Below are 10,586 nucleotides of genomic sequence, written 5' to 3'. Positions count from 1 at the left end.
TCTGAACTTGTTCTCATTCAAGAGTATCTTGAGGTGTACTATGTCTCATGTTCGTTTTGGTGATACAATACTCCTTGTTTTAAAAGATATGCACAAGATTTCTCAATAATATACATGTATTTGATTTTTCATGACATTATAGGTACAATTCACATGCATCCTATCTTGTTTCTACAAAAAAGAAAACAATGGGGTACATTTCCAGGTTTGTTTCAGAGTTTATTGAGTTAGCGTATTTTGACAGTTCCTGGTTGTGGGAGATGGTAATGTAAAGTCAGCTAGATTGTATATATGGACAATACCAAGTTATTGTAGCAAAGAAGGAGAGAAAAATCTTTGGATTTTTTGTGGATTAAATTGAGTACCCTTGTAGTACTAATACCACTGAACTAAGCAGACTGACATTACATTATTACTACACAATACATTACAATATTACTACACAATACATTACAATATTACTACACAATACATTACTGTAACAATATTACTACACAATACAATATTACTACACAATACATTACAATATTACTACACAATACAATATTACTACACAATACATTACAATATTACTACACAATACATTGCAATATTACTACACAATACATTACAATATTACTACACAATACATTACAATATTACTACACAATACATTACAATATTACTACACAATACATTGCAATATTACTATACAATACATTACAATATTACTACACAATACATTACAATATTACACAATACATTGCAATATTACTACACAATACATTACAATATTACTACACAATACATTGCAATATTACTACACAATACATTACAATATTACTACACAATATATTACTATACAATACATTACAATATTACTACACAATATATTTTAAACCTACATCATACCAGAACTCTTCATAGAAAACAGATGGAAGTATAATTTTAGAAGAAAAAATCGATTCAAGAATGACCCGCCTTAACATACCCGCGTGTTGGAGTTGCTTTAAAATATGTGATCTATCAGAGACAACAGTACATGGTCCAGATGAGACAAGAGTACCGCAGACGGTACACTATACGCCCGTCGGACGGTGAATTCAACCTAGAAGTAATTTGTGCACTCTGCATTGATACATGTACAACACACATTCTGAATTGAAAAGTCTTAAAGTGGGTCATGGTGGACCAATCCAACTGACTATGTATTTCTCTGAGAGTGAGGAGGTGACAAAATGTCGGTGCAATATTTATCTATGATGATAAAAAGTCCAGGAAACCATTTAATCTACTTTTAGCCCTAAAGTAGGTCATGTCGCACCAATTAATTTGACATGTGAACTGATTGTGTAGAGATAGGTTGTTACTAAAGAAGATGGGTGACTTTATTAAGCCGAGAACCCAGAGGGACAAATATCAAACAAGTTAAAATTGAAACTCTCCAGAAAAAGAAAAATTGGCATAATCATGTTATTCGATCCGCGGACTTAACGATAGCATTTATTCCGTAAATGTTAATGCATGTTTTTTGCTTTTAAAAACGAAATAAATAGCATGATTAGTTAACTTGCGTAAAAAATATAAAAGTATTAGTAACTAGTTAGTCCGTGTGCTGACAATCTACGATTATATATCTTTATACATATAACCATGATAACGAATTAATCAGTGGATCGAATAACAATTATGCCGAAAAATTTGCATTCTAGTTAAAACAATCAATCCATAGTTTTCAAAAATGCTTTTTTGATGTGCCCATTTCTAAGGAACATTGAAAAAAAAATCCTACTTAAAATCACCTATACGCGAAAACCGCACAGAATAACAGTGAATTTGACTTTTCTTAGCAGATTTTCATGAGTGGGCCAAGCCTCCATAGTAAAATGTGTTTTGTAAATAAAAGTATGGAGACGACCCACTCTGTGAAAAAACTTACTTCTTGTGTATAACTTTTGTCGTATTATCAAGAAAATTTCTATGTCCACGACGGGTGACTTTAGATAGCTTGCAATTCGGAAATTCTCCATGGAATGGACAGCCGAGGTAATGTAGCGGCAGTTTCACTGAAGTTTTAGACAAGACCAGATTGCATATCTGTGGTTCGAATACCAAAGTTTCCTACCTATTTGTTTCTCTTATTAATGAATAGACTTCCAATAATTATTTTTCTCTGGCATTTTATGCTAAGTTTATGCAGTCTTAATGACGATCACAAGTAATAGATTCCAACATGCAGCTAGTGAATAAATATAAACAAGTATGGGGCCTCCTGTGAAGTATGGATGTTGTTTATGTAAAAGATACGTTAAAGAAAACAATTTCAATGAAGTTACTTGAAGAGATCATGACAAAAACCAAATATGCAACCAACTGGTTCAGACTAAAAGGCACAGTGAACTTACCTGTCTAACAATCAAAAACACTAACTAACTATATAAAATTATTTATTTCCAAACATGAGCTTAATCTCTTATATAGTCTGACATCCACCTTGTGGACGTATCTCCCTATAAGTAATAAGGTCTAGTGTCACCTTGGGGACGTATCTCCCTATAAGATCTAGTGAGCGCATGTCATTTTGACCCCTTGGTTCCAAAATTGACTCTGACATTTCGTCATCTACCTGCTGATCCGCACTCTCAAAGTCATCTTTTACATCAGACACTTTACATTCCAAGATATCTTTCAGACTTCCGTGATCAACTAAAACATCTAGTCCACTGGATTTAGTTTCTCCCCTTGATAGTTGGGGATGTTTGAGTCTGGTCCTATCTACGTGGACAACTTGTTCTCTACCTTTTTGTCCACAATTTACCCTATAGTTTAATTCTGAACATTTGCCCAAAATCTTGTACGGACCATGCCAGAATGAGGTCAGTTTTGCGGATCTTCCCAACCGTAAAGTATACAAAAACGATATCACCAGGATCAAACTTTTCAAAGCTAAGCTTTTGATCATGATATGTCTTTTGTCGACACATAGCTTGCTTAGTATTTTCTCATACAATTTTGTGAGCTTCTTCTAGGCGTTCCTGTACCTCCCAGACCCATTGGTTTCGAGGAGTGACTTTCAACTCTCCCGGTAATTCGTACATGAGATCTAGGGGTATATATATATGTCCCTCTACCTAACATTAGAAAGTTAAGGGTATAGCCAATGGTCTCGTGAACTGCTGATCGATAGGCCTGCATTACATATGGGAGAAATTCATCCCAATTTGATGATCGTTCACGTATGCACTACGCATGGTGGCGAGGGTTTTATTAAACCGCTCTACCATCCCATCACTTTGTGCGTGGTAAGGTGATGTTCTATTTTTTTTCTGCCAGTTCTTCTGATTTTGGTTTTGTTCCTGCTTTCAACCCTTTAATAACCAAAGAAACATTTGAATCTTTTCCTGAATGCTTTTAAGAGACGAATCATCTGGTGATTGAGTTTCATCCTCATTCTTCTTAATTGTATTGACAGACCCGGACACTTCTTCTTGATCCCAAGAAGAAAAGAAACCACATTATTTGCACGGTATCCTACTTAGGACATCAGCATTTTTATATTGCGCTCCAGGTCGGTGTTCAATCAACATGTCGTATGCACTTATCACCTCAAGCCACCTTGCCAGTTGGCCTTCCGAGTTTTTAAATTTTATTAGCAATCTCCGGGAACTGTGATCCGTTCTTATACGAAATTTTCGTCCCTCAAGAAAATGCCTAAAACCCTTAACAAACTGGACAACTGCAAGGATCTCCTTTCTGGTGACACAATAACTTCTTTCGCTCTTGGACAAGGTATGACTGGCATATGCTTTAACTTTCTCATGACCCTCTTGTTCCTGAGAAAGTATAGCCCTGATAGCATATTTGCTAGCATCTGTATCCAATACAAATTCTTTGGCGAAGTCAGGATGACCTAACACTGGAGAAGTTATGAGCTTTTGTTTAAATCAAAAGCATCATGGCAATCATTATCCCAGACAAATGGCCTACCTTTTTCAGTCAACTTGAGTAAGCACTTAGCGATCTTTGCAAAGTCCTTTATAAACCTCCTATAGTACCCATAGCCCAAGAAAACACCTTACCTCACTCGCGTTGGTGGGTACCGGCCAGTTTTTCACACTATCAATCTTTTCAGGATCTGTTGTTATTCCTTCCTCAGAAATAACGTGGCTCGAGAACTTTACAGATCGCTGGAACAAATGGCAGTTCTTTGCCTTTAATCGCAACCCAGACGATTGAAGTTTGTGAAACACTCGTCCTAAATTAACCATCATTTCATCAAATCTTTTCCCATTATGATGATATCATCCAAGTAGACTATGCATATATCCCATTGTAATTCAGCCAAGACTGTTTCTATTAATCTTTCGAACGTGGCGGGTGCACAACAAAGTGCGAAGGGCATTACTCGGAACTGAAACAGACCTCTCCGTGTGGCAAAAGCTGTCTTAAGTTTGTCTGCAGGGTCAAGTTCTACCTGCCAATATCCAGAAAACATATCCAAGGTGGAGAATTTAACCAACTGCATCCAGACAATTGTTCCAAGGATTCGTCAATCCTGGGCAAAGGATATGCGTCTTTAACTGTGTAAACATTAAGACGCCTTTAATCAACACAAAACCGATGGGAATTATCAAGATTTCTTTTTCACCAACGCAATAGGTGTGGCCCATGGGCTTATCGAAGTTTCTATGATATTGCACTCTAACATTTCGTCAATATTTCTTTCAATTTCTTTCGATAAATGCGCTGGAGCAGAGCAAACGGTTTGCTTTATCGGTCTTGCGTCCCCGGTATCAATCTTGTCATTAACCATTATACATAAATGAACATTCCTGCTTCATTTGAGCACGACTCAATTCTCCCAGTTACATGACCATTTGAACCATTATAATTATACTTTTTCTCAGTATTTTCTCTCCTGAATTCTTCTTATCAATACTTTTGTTTTTCTCTGGACAATTCCTTTTATAATGTCCTTTCTTATGACATCCATAACATTCTATTCTATCCATATATTTACTTGGTCGAGGTGACTCTTTGTAAGGCTTTCTGTTAGTCTGTCCTCCGGCCTTTCTGAGTTGTTGAATTTCCCTGTTTATGTCCGTCATATTCTTTTCTACTGATGCCGTCTAGTCCTTCAATTCCATTTTGAAAGAACCTTCATTAGTAGTGACCTCTCCCCTTAACTGGTGTTGGTAAGCCCTGTAACTTCGTTTGTCTTCTGTCCTTAGGTATGCCTCTAGTTCTACTGCATGCTTTATGGCATCGTTTAGATCCCTAGGGCGTGCTTGTTTAATTCTTATTCTCATGTCCGAATCAGGCAAGGCATCCAGAAATTGTTCCATTGCCGGAGTTTCCCTTACATCGGATGATTTGCTAATCTTCTGACAGCTTGTCCCAATTCTGGAATAGCCTCTGTTGCTCTTTTCCGCCTCTCCCTTACTTGGACTCTGTACAACTCGGTTTGATTGAATGGAGCAAAGCGTTCTTCTAGACCCTGCACAAGGTAGTAAAAATCGGTGTTATGAACTGGTAAATTTCCAAGGACAGCATGAGCCTGACCAAGAAGAGTTACCGCGAGAAATAAACCTTAATTTCTCCTTTTCTGTCCACTCATTAAGTTTGCAAACTGTTTTAAAATGGGTCCTATAGTCCAACCACGAACCACTCCCATCGTAGGTTGCGACTTTGACCTCCCCTCTGTTTAGTCTCCTAGTCTCAGGTTCTTTTCTGATAACGCCTCTCGTGTTATTACTAACATCCACTCCACTTCGGTTTGTTTCATCTCTCACCTCCATTTCCTCATATAACTGAACATTTTTTGATTGTGGTGGAACACATCAATTAATCAATCAACCATTTCCTCATGAAACCTTACACGAGAAGTGTCATATTGTCTATCAGGTCTAATATCTGGAATATGATCAGCCAAAGGACTCCTGAGAGTAATCGAGGTAGATGGACCACTGGCAATCCCCGAGTCATGTTTGCCATGAATCTCAGTTTCGCAGTCTTGGCGTTATAATGTGTAACACTTTCATGCTGCCTAATGCTCGATTCCAGCTCTCTTATTTCCTCATGGAGACCTGTCATCTCCCGTTCTAAGTCAGCAGTAGTTATCTTACACATCGAAACACTGTACCTTTATTATAGCAACAGAAATTATACAACAAATCAAGCGACTCCCTGCACTGCAAAATCCCACCGCTGCCACAAAAAATTCCGTAACGTGTGTCTAGCCGAGCGGTCACTTTCTCTTTGTGGACACGTACCCGGTTACACCCGGGATTCTGCAGTGCATATGATTTACAATAATGCCTGTTGTCTACAAGGCAAGAAACGAACTTATTCAATATATTTACGATGATTATTTCAACAAATTTGCCTAATTAATATATCAACTACGATTCGTATTTCAAAATCAAAATATAATTCAACAGGGATTTAACCCAACCCTTTACTTCCCTTAGTCCAATGTCCCCGGACAATTGGCCTTTACCAATGGTTCAGGCTACCGACCCGAGGTCTCTTACCAGTTGATGTCTCCAGCTCACTTTGACACAGGGGTACATACTTCTTGAGCCTTTATTGCCAAAGCTACGATGGTTGCTTAGCTGGCCAACCTACACCATGAGGTTTATTCAGTCATAACGCAGCCGTTTACTTACAAAGGATAGATCTTTATCAGCTTCTTTTTCGTGTACTTCTCTGCACAGCTGTGGAGATCAGACTAAGCGGTCAACCGCAGTATATGTAGCATTGACCAAGTCCATTTCACTGTAGGGGAAAACAAGTTATCACCATGGTAGCACCCCCATTTTCTTTGATTGGTATAACCCGATATATATATATAATTGTATGTAAAACTTTGATCCCCTATTATGGCCCCATCCTACCCGCGTGGGGCCATGATTTTAACAAACTTGAATCTACACTATGTCAGAAAGCTTTCATGTAAATTTGTACTTTTCTGTCTTAGTGGTTCTTTAAAGATTTTCCCTATATATTTGTATGTAAAACTTTGACCCCCTATTGTGGCCCCATCCTACCTCTGGGGTCATGATTTTAACAAACTTGAATGCACTATGTTAGGAAGCTTTCATGTAAATTTGTACTTTCCTGGCCCAGTGGTTCTTAATAAGATTGTGTAAAACTTTGATCACTTATTGTGGCCCCATCCTACCCCTGGGTGTCATGATTTTAACAAACTTGAATCTGCACTATGTCAGGAAGCTTTCATGTAAATTTTAGTTCTGACCCAGTGGTTCTCGAGAAGACTTTCACCTTTGAATTAGAACGCTTTACCCGATATAGTATTGCGTTGTGTGACGACACAATTGAATGAGACGATTGAACAATTTGAATGACATGTTTGATGTAATACAAGAGTTTTCATTGGCCGATTACAGCCCGCCCACTTTCTCAAGCGAATTCGAACTGTACATAGCTCTCTGAAAAGATCCACTTCTTATAAAAACCTTTGATTTACGGGTCACAAAAAGCTGCGGACGGTTGAGGCCTGAAATCGGTGTATTCTTGTGTTGCTGTCTCATAAACTCAATATAAAAAAATCTTAACATATTTTCCTACTATATACTTGCGTCCAAAAATACCTTCAAATATTCATTAAAGCCACACACCACCCGAAAACTCGCAGCTTCAAATGATTTCGTATGTTGACGTAACCATGTTAGGTAGCCGGTCAATTCGAACTCTTGCTATTGGTATCTATTCATAAAATCGGTTGTAAGTTATGTATTCGCTCTTCATTTATTATCAACATTAATTGAAATTAAAACATTTTTGTACCAGTTTTTGTAAAGGTAAAATAAGCTCTATATGAATGAAAATGCTACATAAGCCCATTAGATGGAGACCGCTCATGACTAATGAAAGCCGCACTGCCGTGAGTTTAGCTATTTGAATAATTATCATTTAATAGGACTGGGGTGGTATATTATTTAAACAATTTAGCTTAAATATTTGTGGGGTATTAGTACACATCAAGACGCTATTTTGCCAATATGGAAATGAACCGGGATTCGAATTGACTGGCTACCTAACATGACTAGGTCTACGAACGAAATCATCAAAAGCTTTGATCGAGTTTTTGGGTCGTATGGGGCTTTAATCAATATTTGAAGGTATGTTTGGACACAAGTATAGTAGGAAAATATCTTAAGATTTTTTTTATCTTAAATTTATGAGACAACACAAGAATACAACTTTTTCTCTTTCTTCCTTTGAAGTTATTTTCCATCTAGCATCTGGCCGTCATGTTTTCAAATGCTGACTACTCCCGTATAAGGGAATTTGGGCGGACTTATACATATGGACCAATGAGAGTTTCTGTTGCATTTCGCAATTGTATTACAAACAGATTCAATTGTGTCGTCACACAACGCAATACTATATCGGCCAAAGCGTTCTAATTCAAAGGTGAATTGCTATAAATGACCCCACCCTATTTTTGTGATTATCTCCCCTTTGAAGGAGGCATGGCCCTTCGTTTGAGCAAACTTTGAAATCCTTCACCCAAAGCTTGTTTGGAATTGGCACAGTGATTCTGGAGAAGAAGCCAAAAATGTAAAAACTTTACAGATGGAAAGACAGTCAGGTGATCTGAAAAGTGAATTGAGCTTTCAGATATATATATATATATATATATATATATATATATATATCCACACAAACCTTAAAGTAATAAAAACCTGCCAATCTGTCATCACAGAAGAGAGTGGTTTTGTATGGTTACACACTGTAAACTTGACATGCACATAGATCACTCATCCTGGTGCAATAATTCATTGACATTTTATAATTTATTTGTTCACTTTATAATACAGAACACATAATAATACAACAGCGTGTATGTTGACATATGAAGACATGAACATGTCAGAAGCAAAAAGTCCTGAAAGTCTACAAGTCTCTACAGCATGAGGCGATTCTCGTCAGTAGTGCACATCCTTCGTTGCTCAGCAACAACGATCACGCTTTAACTGTACCGCCTCCCTGCTGTTGGGCCTGCACCTGGTTCTGGATTTTAAGCTGTAAGATCTCCACGGTTACTGAAAAAATTAAGACAAGTTGTAATTCTCCATAGTAACTGAACCAATATAAACAAGCTGTCAATCTCTGTGGTCCCAGTCACAATAAAGAGTTGAGAATGAATTCTATAGTGTGTAACCTCTGAACAAAAAATTCTTTAAACCCCCCCCCCCCCCCCCCCCCGAACATATATAAAATAATAATATACTAGATTAAATTTGTAAATAAAATTTTACATCAGTGCAGAAGTTATATTTAACTACCATTTCTACTGTTGGGTTGGAGTTTTATTTCTGCTGTTGGTGTGGGGTTGAAGTTATAACACTGGCCCAATGTGGGGGTGGGGTACTAGTTATACAATTACTCTTATATTGACTGTGGAGAAAAATCCAAATTCACAGCAAGTCACAGGAAGTCTCTGTTTGACAACTTAAATGGCTTTGGTCAGTAGAATCTCACCTTGTTTCATTTTGTACTTTTCAGCAAGCAGGGGTTGTACCTTCTCCATTTGTTTGGTGACATAGTCAATCTTTCTTTTGAAATACTCCTTTCCTTTGGTTACTTCCTACAATAGCCAAGTGAGAGTCAGGGTGGAATGTCTCCAACCAACATACCTTACAGATAACAGACCTACATTTTATAACATGCTAAGTGCCGTGGATTGCTTCTGAGATAATCTACTAATATAGAAAACACATGATTTAATAACCTGATTTTTTGGGGGGGGGGAGGGGGGCATAATCTTGGGATTGATGAGTGTTATTCTGTATGGTAATTTTCTTCCTTAAATGTGAATGTTTTTCTAAGCTCACTGTCTCAAGTGATTGTACGACTTATATTTCAGGGTGTGTTCATTAGTTTACCTTCTCCATTGATTGGAGGATTTATATTTAAGAGTTTGTCCATTGGTTCATTTTTTCTCTCCAATGATTAGGGGATTTATAATTGAGGGTGTGTTCATATCAAGAACAATTAAATAAACCCTAACGAAAAGTAATTTTCACACTGATAACACATGTTTTGTCTAGGAAATGCTCTCCATTTTAATTGCAACAATGTCCCTGAATTTCCTGTAAATCAATTTTGAAAATATATTGCATATTAGTAAATTTTCATGGTACCCCGTTCTGATCTTACCATTTCTACATCATACCCTGTTTCTATAGCATTAATCCTAAATATCTTATTATTCCCACATCATACTCTGATATATATTATTATTACAGTAACTTGATCCGAAGAGTCGGAGCACGTCAAGTTGACAGGCGTGGATCATCAGATCACATGAGATGCAAGGCGTCGAGTTTGATCTGATGATCCATGCTTGTTAACGAGACATGCACCAACTCTTCAGATCAAGTTACTGTAGTAATGATAAATTTATCATATATCCCCTATGCATTTTAAATCCACATTCATAAGAAAATAAATGTAATCCAAATTATCTAAAACACAGACATACAATGAAATTATATTTTGTGTATGCAGTTTTGTTTGTGACGCGGTCAATATTAAAAAACAAGAGGCCCATGGGCCACATCGCTCACCTGAGTCAC

The 10,586-nt window shown here is 37.2% G+C and overlaps 1 protein-coding gene across 3 annotated transcripts in view; it reads right to left on the bottom strand.

Annotated features, from left to right (window-relative positions):
• Positions 1-8,786: 8,786 nt before the first annotated feature.
• Positions 8,787-10,586, bottom strand: part of LOC125646905 (prefoldin subunit 5-like) — a 29,518-nt gene continuing 27,718 nt past the window's right edge. For all 3 annotated transcript variants that reach the window (XM_048873506.2, XM_056139451.1, XM_056139452.1), the window contains 2 exons: positions 9,490-9,595; positions 8,787-9,050 (listed from right to left, as the gene is read on the bottom strand). In XM_048873506.2, the coding sequence (XP_048729463.1) occupies positions 8,971-9,050; positions 9,490-9,595 (186 nt within the window). In that variant the 3' untranslated portion in view covers positions 8,787-8,970. The remainder of the gene's footprint in view (positions 9,051-9,489; positions 9,596-10,586) is intronic.

The sequence above is a fragment of the Ostrea edulis genome, chromosome 6, assembly GCF_947568905.1.
Source record: "Ostrea edulis chromosome 6, xbOstEdul1.1, whole genome shotgun sequence".
Classification (NCBI taxonomy): domain Eukaryota; kingdom Metazoa; phylum Mollusca; class Bivalvia; order Ostreida; family Ostreidae; genus Ostrea; species Ostrea edulis.
Note: the sequence above shows the minus strand (reverse complement) of the source record. Positions and strands in the feature narration are given on the sequence as shown.